Source organism: Amphiura filiformis, chromosome 1 (genome assembly GCF_039555335.1).
Source record: "Amphiura filiformis chromosome 1, Afil_fr2py, whole genome shotgun sequence".
Taxonomy (NCBI): Eukaryota; Metazoa; Echinodermata; class Ophiuroidea; order Amphilepidida; family Amphiuridae; genus Amphiura; species Amphiura filiformis.
In genome coordinates this window covers 13,747,496-13,765,893 of record NC_092628.1, presented here as the reverse complement: position 1 = coordinate 13,765,893, position 18,398 = coordinate 13,747,496, and the positions used below count along the sequence as shown (strand labels likewise).

The following is an 18,398-nucleotide window of genomic DNA, read 5'->3' as shown; positions in this document are numbered from 1 at the left end:
TAGCACCTATGCAAAATATATCAACGTCCGAGGGACCAAATTTGAGTGACTCTTGGTTTTGTTTATAAAAACGATAGAATTGGAGCTCAACATTAAAAATCTGTTCAGAAAATGTTCTAAATCAAATGTGCATGGGTGATAGGGTCTCGGAACAATATCATGGCCGGAACTGGAAAGGAGGTGCGAGTGACGGCTGTAATTCGGGATGGCGCTGTTAAGGAATTTGTATCTCTCAAGTTTGTCTTAACTTGTTTAAAAAAAATCAAATTTAAATAAAAATGTAATCTTTATTTGAGACATTGGTGCAATCAAAATATTAAAAACTAGATTTCGCGGTTCTCGGGTTGGGCGGTTCTCGTGATAGGCCTATCTCTAATTACCCAACACCTGTTACCCATAATACTTGTCCTGACCTTTCAAACTACTACGATATATGTCTCTCAATGATATCATGTCTTAAAAATAGGCCTATTTGTCCGATGAGATGCACCTGTTAGTCACTGTAATGCTTTCCGATGCTACTTTTCGCCCGTCGGTACTCCGCGCACTCTGCGATAGCGCACCATGAAAGCACGGACAGAGGGACGGACGGACACGCCATGATTACCCGGTGGGTTCAGTTTGTATTTAAAGGTAGGACATATGACCGTTCCAGGATTTGAAAATGATCCCTATTTCACGGGGAATTGAGGACATTTGCAGCAATTTTACCCCCTATTTTGCACAAAATCAAGGAAAATTTGCCCCCAAATACCTCCCTTATTTTTATCATTTTGAGGACGCATTTTTTTTTTTTTTTTATCACGAGGAATCAAGGACATTTTTCCGAAATAAATACCCCTATTTTTACCACTTCAAGGACGCTTTTAAATTTTTCCCCTATTTCACTGGGAAATGAGGACAATTTTTTTGGAAAAAATACCCTATCAATTTTTGTGTGGAACTACTAAAAGAACGGACAGAAAAAATACAAAAAAACAAAAACTGTAGCGATAAAACGTGGAGGAAAGTCCTAGAAATACACCCTATTTTTCATTTCAAGGACAATTTTGCTCCAAAACACCCCTAATTTGGACAATCGCGAACAATTTTGTCCTGGAAAATTCTGCGGACATTTCTTGAAAAGTACCCCTAATTGGAACCATCATAAGTACACATCGTCAGTGAAGACTGAACCCACCGGGCATGATTAGTATTATGATGTTGTTAGAGAGGTAGAAAAACAAACTTACTTTCTTATATTTTCGCATGTATTTCAATGGGACATTTATTTAGTGGTGTGCACCCTGTACATCATATACATGTAGCACTTAAGGTGCGCCAAAAGCTCCCAATACTCCCAATATAAATATATGTAAGAAAAGCAATATAAATAATGTTTAAACATTATAAATGTTTAAACAAGAAAATACAAACAAGCAAATCACTTGCTGATCTCTAAGATATTCACAAAGTTCCCTTATTTGCTTATGCCGAAATATGTTAAGATTCATGGTTTTCCAATTAAACTTTGGGTAGTTATTATTTCAGTTTGGTGTATTCTTATGTTTACATATATACATTTTCATGTTAAATATGAATTCATTATAAGGTACACCACATTTTGAATACTGTTTTATATATTATGACTCAACTATTTACATTTTAATACAATCTGATCCAATCAAACTCAAGTCAGGAATTGTGAAAAAGTTTGAGTAAGCAACTTATACCATTCAGAACTTTCACGGCACATGTGCTGATGTTGAATCCCATAGTCCCAGGCATACTTGGTTGTAAATTAATGAACTTTTTACGTCAATCTATGTTTTTATTGTTCTTTCTTTGCCCCTGATTTTTGCATGATTTCATTATACTGCAGGCTTGGGTCTGATTGGATCAGTCATGTAGGCCTACATGTAAATAGCTTTGATGTTAGGACAGGACCCTTGTTTCACAAATTGTGCCCATTGTAATTCTACATTCAAGATCAAGAACATAGCAATGGAATGAAATTCTTAAGTTTACGCAAGGAAAGCCATTTTACCCATTGAAAAACATGTAAATTCATGGAAAAGTAAACATCTCTTGAAAATTATGGAATGGAAACAAAATTGAGCCTTTCTGTAAAAAAATATACCTAAATATATACCGGTACTTAATTCTAGCACCATGAACACATTGAGTTGAGGTTGGGATAAAAGGTAGACTTTTCCGTAGTCCACTTGCCCATATTACATATTATTTCTAGCTATGACGTTTATACATAAAACACAGATTAGAATTAATTTGTTCACAATTGATAGATTTTTCAACAACTCCTCCTATACCTTTGTACAGGAGCCAACCGTTGTTAATCCGTGATGAATCCACACTTTTACTGTAGCGTATACGCCGAATGCGAGCGAGACTACGCGTTACGCGAGAGCGCCAGTAAAATTCGTCATGCCTGGAACCTTTGTGCGTATGCAAGCTTACAAGTTGAATTTAGTATTTTCAGATAGCGGCTCAATTTTGCCGTTTTATTCTGTAGCTTTATTGATGATATTAACAGAGAAATCATCGAAGTTTTTGTAAGGCTTAGTGACAATGATTAACTGACATTTCCTCGTGAAATAATCGTAAATTATACGATCTTTAGCTTCTTTTCGTTGTTGAAAGGATTCAATCATGTTTCACCGTTGTTCATCACCGTTTAACAACTTCGGCGTCTGCGTGGTTTACTTACTCGGGCAGCTAAAGCTGCCCTCGCGAAAATAAACCACGCAGACGACGCGTCACTTATCGTTGTTAAACGGTGATGAACAACGGTGAAACATGATTGAATCCCTAATTCACATCTGATTTGTTCAGTTACCATACATGTACTCCATCTGTTTGCTACCTCCTCATGTGGACTACTGATTTTGGAATGCGGTTAAAATGCTTAACACTGCTGTAGATGGAAGCCATCCAGTTTTTTGGTCTACTAAAATTGGCCATGATGTAATGCATCTTTAAATGGATCTGGTCACCCAGATCTTGTGATAATTTAAATCCTATAAAAAAAAAACTATAGCGTTTACAACTGTCTTTGGAATTTATAATTGCAGTGCTTTGTTGTCACTGTTGGCGTGAAACTGAAGAGTTAACTTTTACTTTTTGTATGGAAGCACATATGCTTCAAGTGCTCGCAGTTAGATTGGATTGATAACAAATAGATGGCGAGTATGATTGACAGCGTGTGTTAGGGACAAAGTTCCCAGGCAAAGTCCTTCTTAAAATTCAAAATATGTAGTCGATTTTTTTCGCAATCAATGACCCGGTAGATCCCAAATCAGAAGTGTTCAATAGTCCTCATTATAATTATGCCAAGATAATTTGCATTCAATAACGTATAATACATAATTATAGGCCTACTTTAAGTACTGCCACTGTGATAAACATCTAGTATAATTTGTTCATCATAATTACCGGTAATAATATAGTTTTTATTTATCAAAAATTGACTTTGGCATTGTCTAAATATATAAGATCCACCTCATGTTCCTAACTATTGCTTCCAAAGCTCACGATTTAGCACCCAGGGATTGTAATATAAATATAATATTAAGAAAACATAAAAATGCAAACAAGCAAATGAAACTTCATTTTCCGATTAAGATTCTTAAAAAAGTTAGACTATCTCATTCAAGAGCTGCTTTACCACTTAAAGTTTGTTCGGCTTATATAAGGCGGAAATTATTTGGCTTAAATTGTTACTGCACGTGTCAATATAGTCCCAATGACGTAAATTCACATAAGACAGCGTTCAAGCTTTGACTTACTTTTTGTGGCCATAATGGTGAAAACATAAAGTAAAAGATATCCTGCTTAAAGGAACATTTATTGGTTATTTTTGCAACAAAAGAAAGAAAGTCAGGGTCGGGCCTATTTTTAGGGTCGGTCGGGTTACGCCAATCAAATAATTTTTTTAGGCCTTATTGTATTTGTCATTACTCAGATTCCAAATGAAAGGCTAAAAAAAGCATATAGCATGCGTCAGTCATGCATTACGCAATGCAAAACTAGTGTAAGCATTGCGCCAAACTGCGTACATGCCATTCTATATCAATACACAGTGTTACACATATTTTTTCCACCTTGTATAAGCCGAACAATCTTTACCCTAGGCACCCAGTTTTTTTGGCCTATGCACGATCCTGGAACGTAGGATTGATTGCAGATATCAGAACTGGGTATATAGTGCCCCTTCTCTTTTCGAATAGCTCTGACACTTAATGTGCACAGGGTTTGACTCTGCCTGTACATGGTACCAATGACTTCCGAATCACGGATGTCGCACATACACTACCTATATCTGCACGTGCTAAGCAGTGTATGGGGGCGAGAAGAAATGCTCCAATTAAATTCTGTGATGAAACTGAACTAAGGATTCCTGACCATATAGGAACTTATTGGGAGGGAAGAGAATTTTCACCTAAGGCAAGCCCAAGGCTCGAACCCTTGCCGATCATATCTCCCGGCCGACAGCCTACATGTAACACCTTAACCGCTCTGCCATCTCACCCTCTCATTTTATTGTGCAATAAAGAGGGGAAAACAAAACTAAACAGAGTGAGCAATGTATAGGCTGTTTTACAGATGTTTAACACTGTATACACACAGTGTCCGAAATAAGGGAAACATGGAGGTTGTCCCGAGGACAACTAAAGCATGAATTCTGCTTGTCCTCAAAAGCATGAATTCTGCTTGTCCTCAAAACATTTTGGTTGTCCCCAAACTATATGTCATGTTTTTGAGTGCAAAGAATCCAAATAGTGGTTGTCCAAGGGATAAGTACACAGCTCAATATGGTTGTCCCCAGTGATTTTTGGACAAGAGGACAAGAGGATAAGTGCTAATTTCGAACACTGCCTACACACAACCCATAAAAGGGAATATTCCTTGCCTGCGCATACAAGATGGCTGCCAATCCTGCTATGCCATGCATGCATGAGCGGCCATCTTGGATGCGCAGTTGAGGTGAACTAAAAAACTGTTAATGAGGAATAATCATTTGAAATGTGTATAAAGTAGGGCCTAAAAAATTGTTTGATAGGCGTAAAAAATATAGGGTAGGTGGGGGTGATTTAAAAAACAACATTTTAAGCTGTAAATTTCGTTTGATAAAGGCTTTAGAACTTTTTTTCTATTTTTTTTAATAAACTTATTTATTTTTATTTATTTTTTTAAATTTGATTATTTTTTTTGTGCAAAAACAAAGAAAAAAAAGTTAGGGTAGGGCCTAATGCCTAATTTTAGGGTAGGTCGGGTTACACCAATCAAACAATTTTGTAGGCCTAGTTGTAAGTGTTTTCCCTCACTCGCATCTCCTACAAAATCTACATTTTTGATCTGTGTTCAAACCAAGATATTATTAACCCTAACTCTATAAAATTTTACAAAGCAATACCACTGCACATACATGGTGCTATGACGCAATCACCCAAAGTAATATACACACATTGTCATTGGCAGGGCCAGCGAAACCTCTGTGGCTACCAGTCGGTGATCTTGTGCTTGGCACCCAGAGGGTCTAAGGTTTGAATCCCAGGGATGCTAAGTAACTACTTTGTTCATCTTCTCTCCTTTTTTGTTCCTTCTTTCCTTTCCGATAGCCAAAAGCTACTTTTAGTGTGAGGGTTAATTATACCTTATTAAAGAGTGATACTCAGGGCTGGAAAAAATGAAAATTTCCCTGGAAGATGATCAAAATTTCCCTTCAAAAAGACAAATTTCCCTCCAAATTCTTATTTATTTCTTTGTTTAAGGACCTTAATTTCCCTCCAAACTTCAAAATTTCCCGGGAAGGAGCTTCCCACTTTCCACATTTTTTCTAGGCCTGGTGATACTCAAGCACCAAATTGCAAATCATCCCTGAAAGTCCCATCAATTGCTTGGGTTTAATAACTTGTTGGTTTGCAGGGCAATTTTCAAAGTATTTTAATAGCAAATGTTCAATAATCCATGTATACTTGAATGATCTGAACAATGACACTAATTATTATCATAACAATCCCAGTGATAAGACCTGCCATTGACCACTTTTTGGCTGATTTTGCTGCTCGTTGTGCACCATCTACGTCCCCACTTTCCCATATTCTCTTTACCTGATAAAATAAAACAATGAGATTTACAATAAAAGTTTGATTAATCTGCCTTAGGGATCATTCACAACACTTGTTAGGGGGCCTGATGCAAAAAAAATTTTCGGGGTTGAAATAAAAATTATGGGTCAACCCCATAGAAAAGCATATAAACTCAATTTTCCCAGGAAAATGTGTGGTCAAAACGTTTAAGGCCCCCACCATTTTGCATCAGGCCCCCTATCAAGTGTTTGTGAACGGTCCCTTATTGAGTACCTCATAAGAATATAATATTGTTTAACATAATATGTTAATAATAATATGCATGCTCTTGTACAGCAGTCTGCACCTAGGCCTATTATAATAGCTTATCCTTATTCTATGTGGTATCTGGATATATTTTGTGTTGGCTTATTACTATTTATATAACAGGTTCGTCAGCATTTTAAACAAATACCCCCTAGACTTATTAATCCAGTGGCATTTTTAAAATTGTAAACTCTATTTTGATACATTAGGTAGAAATAATAATATGATAACAGCACACGCTTACACTACTTTGGGCTCTCGCTAAAAGCGCTTTGGTTGGATGCTCGCTAAGTCAGCGGGGAAGCGCTTCTGTTGAACACCTAGCACTCGCTAAGTCCGCTTGGGCCACAAACTGCGGCTACACTTACCTGTGATGCTTTTACAATGCCACAAATTCCAAACAGCGGACAGCAGCATAGCGTTACAATTACGGCGAAAACAAGGTGGTTATTGGGTGGTGCACCTTGCTGCCCTGTTCTCATAATAACTGTTTGGTGTGGTGCATTCTAGGTGAAAAAAAAAGAGTTGTTGGAGCTTCATGTTTTGTGACACTAAATAATGCAACAGTAAGCCATTTGTTTGTTCTTGGTAATTATCAGTTTGAACATTTGGAAGTTTCCTTTTTGTTGATTTCTATTATTTTTTTAAACAAACAATTAATTGGTCCACTTCCTAATTTGAGATTTCTTGAACCTTAATATAGATGAATCCAATTTCGCACATTCCCACACCTCATTATGGCAGCCATAGCTGGGTCCCATCCTACCTGAAATGTGAAATAATACAGCCTTGGTGAGGATTTTAAACTGCATTCTGTTTTACACAAACAAAAGAATGATGAAAGTTTACAATATTCACCCAAACACCAGTTTGGTGCAGATGGGACCCAGCAATGGCCAAATGAATTCTGACCATCACTTGGCTCATTGGATTCGTCTATAAACACTAACATGTATTTGTTCACATGAAACACAAGAAAATAAAACAGATATTTATTATAAATATTACCCCCATTTTTTGCTGGTGTCGAATGAAAGAAAAAAGTAAAGAATATAAATAAAATATTTCATACTGGTCTAACAGGCATTCATATATGTCCTTTTTAGGGTTATAGCCATGCCGGTCGGCGCTGGTCGGGTGTAACCGGCACGGACCGGCACTAAAAAAAAAAAAAAAAATTAAAAAGATTGTGCCCCGAGCCAGCCCTCTAATTGGATAGTAAAATTAGCTGGCACTCAACTTGGGCTAGCTATAACCCTGGTCCTTTTCATATCCCAAAATGCCACGAAGGTCTGACCCCCCCCCCCCCTCCCCCAGTGTAGTGTGGTGGTGTCAAATGAAAGAGATAAGAATATAATAAAAATAATATTGTGGGTCATGTCATATTATTCATATTGTGGATCCTTTCATATCTTGAAATGCCAAGAAGGTATGACCCCTGAGTGGTAATCCAATGAAAGAGAAATAGGTAATGAATATAAATTATAATAAAAATAATTTTCCTCAGACACTACTCATAAGACTCAGGTCAATATTTCTATTCTGTCGGTCGGACATCCGGGCTATCTCTAGTCTCGGGCCCAAACTGCATGTGGCTCACGGTTTGTTAAGAACAACAGAAGCCGGCTGTGAAGGAGGCTACATAGCGATGTTGCTGGAGTGATATTCAATTTCGGAAAAAACGACACTCGACCATGGAATTTAATTTTAAGTTTGTCAGTATATAAACGGTAAATCAAGTAAGTTTCTTCCACTCTGAAGACTAAGAAACGGTTATTTGATTCCACTGACTATTTGCGATCGAAATTTACATAACACCAATGACAGAAATCATCAACAAAAATCGAATCAGGGACTTGTTTTCAATCGAACATCATCAACCGGAAGTGACGTGACACGGACCGACAGAATATGGGTCCTTTTCATATCTACAGGGATGTGAGAGTTCCTCTTTTCAGCTGATTTCCTCTTTTTTTGTTGCCAAAATTTATGTGCTTTTCTTTTATTTTCAGCCCATATTTGGCGTTTTTACCCGGATTTTACACTGTTTTTAGTGATTTTCCTCGTTTTTGGTCTGTGGCCTCTCACACCCCTGTATCTAACAAGAAATGTCTTTAAAAAGACAACGCCATGGATGAAATTCATGTTTTATAATTTTACATTGATAAGTACTTGGAATGCTAGTAATTTTTGTGTGTGTAGCACAACTAACCGGGTGGGAAATGTTGTTACCACCAATGACATACTATAGGAAATTCTAAAGAATTTTTATGTTAAAAGCTAAATTGAAAAATGTGTGCTAAATAGGTATACATTTAATTTACACTTGTACAAACAAAGGGATCAATAGAAATCACATCCACCGTGTTTCGCATCAAACCAACAATCTATATTCGGAAAAATCCCAAGAAGGAATGACCCCTGGGTGACAGTGGTATACCACAATATACTGCAGAAGCCACATGGTGAGGGTTGTAGCTACAGTGTTCGACAGAGGGTGGTGGAGTCCACCACTTCCTTCTGGAACCCACTGCTGAAGGTTCATTTTGATGCTAGAGCCCAGCACTCAAACTGAAAAAAACCCAACATTTTACCAAATTTATCCTTGAAATATCCACTTTTGTTGAAATCTTGCTAAATCAAGCTCCTTGCTACAACCCGGCCCATGGTTCAGCTATGGTGCGGTAACCGCTCTTACCTTTTTTTATATTTTTTAATCACTATTTCACTCTACTTTAAAAAGTTTCATGGCTCAGACAGTTATTGGTGAGAAAATATGAATCGAGAATGCGCGAATGTGAAATATTTTGATTATGTGCGTGATAAAAAAATATCTACATCGTTTTTTGGACATCCAGTACTTACTGGTTCATACTGAACAGTTACTCCACCTCCACTGTCAGGGTATGCTGGTGGAGCTTGTTGCTGTGGAGGGTACCCTTGTTGAGGTGGATATCCTGGTGGATGATAACCTTCTTTAGTAGGGTAACCTTCTTGTGGAGGGTAACCCTGTTGAGGAGGGTGACCCTGTTGTGGAGGGTACCCTTGTTGTGGAGGGTACCCTTGTTGTGGAGGGTAACCTTGTTGTGGTGGGTACCCCTGTTGTGGAGGATAACCTTGTTGTGGAGGATCCCCTTGTGTAGGGTAACTTTCCTGAGGAGGACCAGGGTAGCCTTGCTGTGGTGGGTAACCTTGTTGTGGTGGGTACCCCTGTTGTGGAGGATCACCTTCTTGTGGAGGGGCACCTTGCTGAGGAGGACCAGGGTAGCCTTGCTGTGGTGGGTAAGCAGGGTCTTTTGGAGGATATCCAGAATCTAGATAAAACAACACGTAAAACAAATTATATAATACTTTCTGGAAATACATGTGAATCTGCATTGTACACTACAATACAATAAATTGTGACACATGATCCAGTCCATGGAGGTCAAAGGAAGCATTTAAAAAAATTGAGTCTACTGTAATTGTTACCTCATACAAACATTAGGCTATCATACGGTACTGAAAACTCCAGAGGTCTAGCATGCTGGTTGTACAGTTATGACGTTTTGGGATGTCTATTTTCTGATGTATTTTGTTATTTTTATGCCTCCACCGGAGGTATTATGTTTCCTGGTTGTCCGTCTGTCCGTCCGTCCATCTGTCCGTCCGTCCGAGCTTGTGAGTACAATTTCTCGGAACTGGTAAGGCGTATAGTGATGCAATTTGGTGGAGGGGTGGAAAAATATGGTAATTAAGTACCTAATTTGCATAATATATGTATATCAAGCAAAATAACCTTGTGCACAGGTTATCTGGAGATCTGTACGAGTTACAGTGATGAAACCTGGCAGAGAGTAGCACAGCCAGAGGTTCTTGACCTGATTTGCTTTTCGGTGCAAAATTTGCATAATTGCAAGGTCATTGTGAGGTCATTTGGGGTCATCCGGGGTCAAATGGCCATATATTGTTGCAGGTTCATGAAATTTGGTGGGAACGACTACTGTAGGGAGAAAAAAATGTCAAGGTCATTTTGGGGTCATCCAAGGTCATTTGAGGTCAAATTGCCATAGATTGTCGCAGGTTCATGAAATTTTGTGGGGATGACCACTGAAACAAGGCAAAAATGTCAATGTCATTTTGGGGTCATCCAAGGTCAAATTGCCATAGATTGTCGCAGATTCATGAAATTTTGTGGGGATGACCACTGAAACTAACCAAAAATGTCAAGGTCATTTTGGGGTCATTCGGGATAATGTGGGGTCAAATCGCCATAGACTGCTGCAGGTTCATGAAATTTTGTGGGAACAGCCACCTTAGTGAGACAAAGAATGTGTAGGTCATTTTGGGGTCAAGTGAAATTGCACCGGTTAAAATGATGGGCGTCAAGGTGGAGGCATTGCGGCTGACGCTTTGCGTCAAAAACCGTGCAGGTCGAGAACCGCAAAATTCTAGTTTACTCCATATTTTTGCCTTTATCTCAATTTCAAATTTGGACCATGGACCAGGTTGTGTCACAATTGTTTTAAATAGAAATAGTAAAACTCAAATGTCTGAAACGGGGCGGGAACATGGCTGGTACCCCCCGAATCGGGCCCGTTGCCCACGTAACCCCCATGGTCCGAACCCAGTGCCATGCTCTTTAATTGTCAAATCAGCATTTATTTTAGGCATTTCAGTCACACACAGACCGGGGGGGGGGGGAGGGCAATTTTTTTTTCATTTATAGTGTAAAGTGGACCCAAAGCAAGTAATGGACAGTGTTTTCCTACTCTAAGCAAGTATCTTTATACTGAACTACGAGTCACAATGAACACACATATTAAAACTGCCTGTAGCAGTCAGTCATGAGGCCTGAAGAAAAACCAATGAAAAAAGCACATGTTTTGAGGAGTTTTTGAGAACAATTTCACCCATAATTTTCCCTTCATTTCAACTGATTTTTGTCCGCATCTTGGTGCCGAGTTTAGCTACCCTTTTCCAGTACCATCTGTGCGATTAAAGGTACCCTTTTTTCCATGTTTGGGGCTTTTTTTACCCAAAACAAGATACTCATGTTATCGCCATGAAAAAAGACCTTTTTACTTTGTATGCAGGTTATATAATACAGCTTGAAATACATGTGCCCCACCCCGTTCCCCGGATACAGACCAACATAATATTGTATCCAAAACAGTGGTCAGTGATAAGGGTCCCCTTTTCAATTCATTTTTACAGGAAGTATAGGTCAGTGTTTTAGGTGGGAAATGTGACAACCTGCTGTAGGATGATAACACATGATAGCATATGATGAGAGTCAAGAGGAATACTGTATTAAAATGCCAAGATCATAAATTATTATCCTGGGCTAAATAATATAAAAAAAACCTATTTTTTAGTACCGTACTAATATAGTATAGCTCTATGTCTTAGTGTACATGCATTGTGAGCAATACACATGCACAATTGTTGCTGCTGCACCGACGTCAAGGAAATAAACATGTACAGCTAGCTACATCTATTTTTGTAAAGCATGCTTTCCTAACATTCAAACTCACCCTTTTCTGTCATTGTGTTCAAAATTACTAGCTAAATTGACAGATGATGATGACGGTAAAATCTGTGCTTAGGAACACAGATACTCAATCTGCGTTAGGAATAAGGCAGGTTCTTGAGATGCTATAAAAAGATGGGAATAACAAGGCGTTTCCTCCGCTGTAGTGTACCTCCATGCGCCCTACATATAGACTACTCCAAAGTCTAGCATGAAATATGTGATACAAGAATTCAGCGAGGGGTAAAACTTGAGACTGTGTGAAAGACTGCTGTGCAAACAGCTTACAGCACTGAGGGGATGTGATGTACACTAAAAATGAGAATTATTTTTAGAGTTTTTTCAATATTATAAATTATAAATCACTATGTTCAAAACAAAAATTATATCATTCAAATGGAAAAAATGACAAAATAAGGTAATGAAATCAGAGACACACATTTGAAAAACATTCAGGCAGATTGTAATTCACCGCATTACCGAATGGGTTTATATTAATGTTAATGTTGGTCATGCATGTATGTTACATGGTACAAATCTGAGTCTTGGTATCACAGTCTACCGACTAATTATTTTAAGTACATATATTACGTCGCCAGTCAAAAATAGTAAGTCCAGTTGACTAGATTTGACTAGATTTTAATTATATCAACTTGATATTTTATATACCTGGATGACTGAGAATAATACACAAATACATATTATTATTACCGGTAATTATTATTATTATTATTATTATTGGTCTTTACCAAATACCATGTTGTTTTACAGGGGAAAATGTCTGCTATTCTTACATAAATTGCTCAGTGCCAGAAGTGGGTAAGTGCAATAGCTGCCCTCTGAACATTTGGCAATTTACACATAGTATATTGTACTCATCTACACATGGCAGCTACACATGGCAGCTGTTGCACTTAACCACTTTGGCACTGAGCAATCGACATGTAAGTATTCAATATAATGAAAGCAAATGTATCAATTATGCTCTTTACTGATGTATTATAAATTATGATTTTATTTCTACAGTTCTGGTCAGGAAATTCAGCGAATTAGTGTTATTCAGAATCTTCCAGAGTTGTTACAAGAAAATAACTCAGAGGGCATGCGAAGAGTTGTCCCCAAAGTCAGGGTAAGTCGTGTTTTGTTTGTGCAATGTTTGTTTTGTTAGATTGTTTTGTTTATTAGAAGAGAGCGATCTGTTACCATCAGGAAATTCCTTCACCATTGTGCCCAAAAGGTTACTGGTGGCTTTTTGGATGATCCTGCAAAAAAATCTGACCTTTAGCAGTTCTCCAGTATAATATTTTTGAAAGGATTAATCTGCACATTGATTTAATAATTGGACATCAAATTCAGTGTCTTGAATTGCAAATACCCTTTTTACAGGGAAATCTTGGTTGACAATATGAGACACTTCAAAAGTAGGCTGGAAGTGGAAGGGCTGAAAACACTTGAAGAAGTTGGGCTCAATGGTGACCATAAACTTCACTTGGATGCACTTTATTTATAGGCAGTGGTTTTTAGATGAAGTGGTTCTCATTCTTGTCTTTTAAGTTTAATTATGCTATTTCTGGCTTATTTTCAGCTTTCGTTCAACCTATTTTGAACTTTTTTAAAGTGCCAATTCCCCATTCATTCAATGGTGTTTTTTCGCCAGAATCTTTGAAACGCAGTTAAAAGTTAAACTAGGTTCATACCAAGCTTCTAATGCAAAAAGAAAATGGTTGGTTGCCCTCAGAGACCGACCAAAAAAATTCAGAAATCTTGGGTTTTTTCTTTTTTTATTCAATCGCTTTTTTAGAAGAAACCTTAAGGTGGTATTGGATGCATTTTCTAGAAATTAGAAAATGCTTTGAGCATGTTTTAAACAGATTAATTGAGTAGGGTAAAGTACACCGATCAATATGCATTTTGTTTGGAGCAAATCGGACATACGGTTTCCAAAATACATCAATTTATATTTTCTTTGTATCCTATTGTTTTTGTCAATAATCAATATAGTTAATGAGCTAAAAGGGCTTGGTAAGGCTCATTAATATGTAATTTTGCCAATATTTTGCTAAAATCAATGCATAAATGTTCAGGTACTTTTATTTTGCATACTTTTGCCCTGAAACTTGGTCAAAGTGTTTCTAATATGTTCTAATGTATTATATAGTGAAGCCGCCCTCTAATTTGCATATTTGCATAATTAATGAGCTAATTTGCATAAATGCTAATTAATTATGCAAATATGCAAATTAGGGGCGGCTTCACTATATAATACATTAGAACATATTAGAAACACTTTGACCAAGTTTCAGGGCAAATTATGCAAAATAAAAGTACCTGAACATTTATGCATGGATTTTTAGCAAAATATTGGCAAAAATTATATGTAAACTAGATTTCGCGGTTCTCGGGTTGGGTGGTTCTTGTGACTATCTCTCATTACCCAACACCCGTTACCCATATAGGCCTACTTGCCCTGACCTTTTAAACTACTAATAGGCCTCTGCACGTGTGCCGTTTTGGAATCCGATGAGATGCACCTGCACGATTAACCACACTGTAATGCTTTCCGATGCTCGCACTACGCCCATGACGCCCGTGGGTATACTCCGCGCACTACGCAAAAATTATATGTAAATGAGCTTCTCCAGTCATTTTAGCTCATTAACTTGATTGATTATTGATAAAAACAATAAGATACAAAGAAAATATAAATTGATATATTTTGAAAACCATATGTCCGATTGACTCCAAACAAAAGGCATATTGATCAGTGTAATTTGTTCTACTCAATTTTAAACCAATCTGTTTAAAACATGTTTAGAGCACTTTTATAATGCCTCCATAACCACCTTAAATTTGGACAGTATCAAGGACATTTTATATTTGTTATTCACTCATTTCATTTATTAAATGCATATTTGATTAAAAATAAGAAGTATTTCCATTTAAATTCTGCCCCAAAACACAAAATTGTTTTAATGTAAAATGACCAAGAATTTGTCAATACTAGCCTTTTCAAAATGGAGGAAGAGCCCATGAAACAAAACAAAAATGGGATCGACCTATCAACCCTCCAAATTTTTGTCTTGGAAGGGCAACCAAACAATTTTTTTTCTAGGCCTTATATTCATCAGGTTTTGTAATAATTCAGATTTGATAACATGTGTAGGAGGTGTAAGGTTTTTGAGGACTCAAAATTGAATCCTCAAATCTGTTGTGTGCTAATCATTACGAGTTCATCAATTAGTGATTCTCCCTTGAGCATGGCAAATCCTTTCTTGGCCCCCTTTTTTGTGATCTTTCATTTGTACATGAATAAGACAATTAGTCAATCAATTAGCGGTTCTCCCTTGAGCATAGCAAATCCCTTATTGGCCCCTTTTTTGTGCGGTTTCATATGTACATGAATAAGTTAAGGGTTATTAGCTTCATACTCTCAATTCATAGCCTGAATGGGATATTCCATTTGAAATCCACACTACCCCTGTGGAAGATTTTGGAAATATCTTCCACAGGGGAGTATGTATTTCAAATGTAATTGGTCAGGGTTAATCACTTTGAAACCCATACACCCTTTGTATTATGGCTTTACCAATATCTTCCACAACTGGAGCGAGTATTTCAAATAGAAGTTACACAACTATCTACTCTATTTGAAACTCATACTCCATCTGTGGAAGACTTTAGCAAAATCTTCCACAGAGGGAGTGTGGACTTCAACTGGAATAGTCCAATGTTGTAATTTTCTCCAAAAGACTTTTACATGTCTCTTTATTATTTGATTCTCAAGAAGCAGCTGCATGTTTATAAGTGTGATGGCTCCAAGTATAAAAGGTAAAAATGTACAAGTTCCAAGCGTCTTTGCCAAAATCAAGTCATGAATTCACCAAATTCCAACCTGTTATTCTTGATGAGGCCTAAAAAGAATTTGTATAGCACTTTTCCACCAACCCAAAAATCTGAAAAAATACTAGGGTTGCTTATTAATTGTCATTCGTATCATACAACTCTTGATGTATTAAAGAGACAAGTCTGGCAAACCTTATAAAATCATTAGTGATCTTGCATTTTTTGATATTGCAAGTGGCAAAATATTTAAAAGAAAAAAGTAAACCGACTGACTTTAGAGCTTAAGGGCAATACCAAACTTTTTAAGTCTGGTATTTTTTTCAGAATTGTGTCAATTTTATTATTGCAACCTGCCAGTCATTCAAGAATTATAGTGATAATTTTATATGCATTTTTTTGTGAAGCTACATATTCCATATGGTTAATAGCCCAACATCTACATAAAATCCACTTGCCGCTTATCACCTGGATAATGTGTGAACCCAATCAGTGAGTCAATGCTTATTCATGTACAGCCACCTTAATGCCACAGAAATACTTTGTATTGTTAATTTGACATTGATTAAGAAAGCACCAAAGTGACATAACCTAAAGAAAGTGATTTTAGTAACTGGACGATTACAATCTCTCTGTAATATTTGCCAACAATGTTATGTTGTTGGCACAAAACACCTAAATGTGTGATGTACGATGTATCTTGAGCATTATTTCTTATATTTTACATCCATGCTCTATAGAAAAACAAATAAAAACTCCCTTAAAAGGGAGCAAAAGGATAATATATTTAAAACAGTTACCATTGATCCAAATAGAAATCTTCCATAAGTCAAAGCTTATGTTGTCCAGAGAGTCTATGACCCCGTTTACTTAGAGAGAAGTGGACTTCAATTGCAACAACAAATTCAGATTGCAGCTAAGGATTTGGAAACATCAATTATTTGTTGATGGCATGTTTACATCACATACATCAAGCAGCGAATGGTAGTCGACGTCAAAACAAATTGTGAATTCAACTTTTACATCAATACTTGCTCATGCTTCAAATAACCATCACAGTGGCGTAGCGTGGGTCATCACATTGGGGGCACCAGGTCTAATTGGGGGGGGGGGCACAAGCCGTTTTTCGCCACTTTTCCTATGGGATTTTTTAAAATGTCAGATCGATTGTGGGGGGGGGGCATGTGCCCCTTGCCTCTATGACGCTACGCCACTGAACCATCATGAACTCAACCTTTAATTGTGTCTTTGTTGAAGTTGAGTTTAAATTTGACAAAAGTTGCTCCCGGTCGTCATTAGAAGTCGACTCCTGATATCAAGTTCGAAACATGATCACCTTTTTACACAAAAATGAAGTCAAATTCAAATTCCATGGAAGTTGACTTCAGGCACTGTGTAAATGGGGTCTTAGTATTTTCAATAACTAATTCTGTATTGTTGACCTGTTTTAATTCTCTTGTTCTATAAAGGATAATTGTATATTGATTTGGTATTGCTATGATTTGTTTTGATGACAGGAAGTCTTACATCTCGCCAACAGTGAGCTGCAAGAGGCTGCTACTATAGCATTTGTGAAGATCATTGAAGACCAGATAGTTCCTGCCAACGTTTATGCACAAACATTTCTACAAACCATTGAGCTCAATGTAGACAACAGAGATCCAGGTAGGGTCATGTACAATACAAAACTGTTCAAAGAAGAAAGGCATTCATATTCCAAATCCAAATTTTTTTTTAAGTTGACAGTTTTAAGTAATTCTTTGTATGTGTAGTCATTCCATTGTTGGTGCAACCTCTGCCCATATGACCGACAGAGGATGAATCGACAATGGAATGACTACACATACAAAGAATTACGTAAAACTGTCAACTTAAAAAACTCTGGGTTAAGAGAAAGGAATCTGTCACTGAGGCTTGTGCCGATGATGATGACATTCTGTTTTGGGAATGGGAAACTATGTAAATCAATATCAATCATACAAAAAATATATGTGTAGATAATGTGCTAGAATTGGGCCCACTGTTTGAAATTACATTTCACTTTTCGTGTGTATGACAACAGTGCTCCGATCAAGCATGTAATTACACATACTTCCGTCTCCACCACCTGCAACATGTAGTAACCAGTGTTGTATTTTCTTGTAATGATTTTAAGCAGCTTGCAGCATGTCTAAATTTCAGTTCCTACTCCAAAAGCTAGACATTTCGAGTACGGTCACTTTTACTCACATACTTTTTGATGTAGTGGTTAACTCGATTTCTTCAGAATCAGCTAACATGTTGAAGTGGAAAATAAAGGTTCATGTTCCACTAGACTTCCACTTGCAAGAAGTTGTTAGCGAAGAAAACATTGTGTTTAAAGTTAATTAAAATGTGTGCGTAGTACCAGAGAAAGACACTTCCTCAAAGTGCTCAAGTTGTCAGACACGAGGCTTAACTGTAAAATCAAGCTTAGGCAATTGGAACATGAAAGCAAAGCCTCAACGAGGACTGTGAATTAGCCCTACATGTATGATGTCAGCATGGACTTCCATCATGGTCAGCAGGAAAATAATTTGAATCAAGATTCTAGTGCCGTCGTCGACATGCCTTATGTCGACATAATGTCGACGTCGGCACAAATCCCGACATGTCGACATCAAAAAAAATAT

At 37.3% G+C, this 18,398-nt stretch overlaps 2 protein-coding genes across 2 annotated transcripts in view; one reads left to right on the top strand and one right to left on the bottom strand.

Moving 5' to 3' along the window:
* The window catches only part of LOC140157218 (serine/threonine-protein phosphatase 4 regulatory subunit 4-like), a 185,339-nt gene that overhangs the window by 36,456 nt on the left and 130,485 nt on the right, over window positions 1-18,398 (top strand). The window contains exons 3-4 of the mRNA XM_072180372.1: window positions 12,934-13,036; window positions 17,265-17,412. Coding sequence (XP_072036473.1) covers window positions 12,934-13,036; window positions 17,265-17,412 — 251 coding nt within the window. The remainder of the gene's footprint in view (window positions 1-12,933; window positions 13,037-17,264; window positions 17,413-18,398) is intronic.
* On the bottom strand, window positions 5,882-12,081 carry LOC140165631 (uncharacterized). Its single transcript, XM_072188922.1, has 4 exons — window positions 11,912-12,081; window positions 9,261-9,709; window positions 6,764-6,901; window positions 5,882-6,110 (listed from the first exon to the last, which is right to left on the bottom strand). The coding sequence occupies exons 1-4, from the start codon at window positions 11,922-11,924 to the stop codon at window positions 5,958-5,960; spliced, it is 753 nt and encodes a 250-aa protein (XP_072045023.1). The 5' UTR covers window positions 11,925-12,081; the 3' UTR covers window positions 5,882-5,957.

Coding starts and splice junctions, on each gene's coding strand:
- LOC140165631 (XM_072188922.1), bottom strand. Junction 6,902..9,260: donor TAACTGTTCAGTATGAACCA/GTAAGTACTGGA, acceptor TTTTTCACCTAG/AATGCACCACACCAAACAGT. Junction 6,111..6,763: donor GCATTGTAAAAGCATCACAG/GTAAGTGTAGCC, acceptor TTATTTTATCAG/GTAAAGAGAATATGGGAAAG.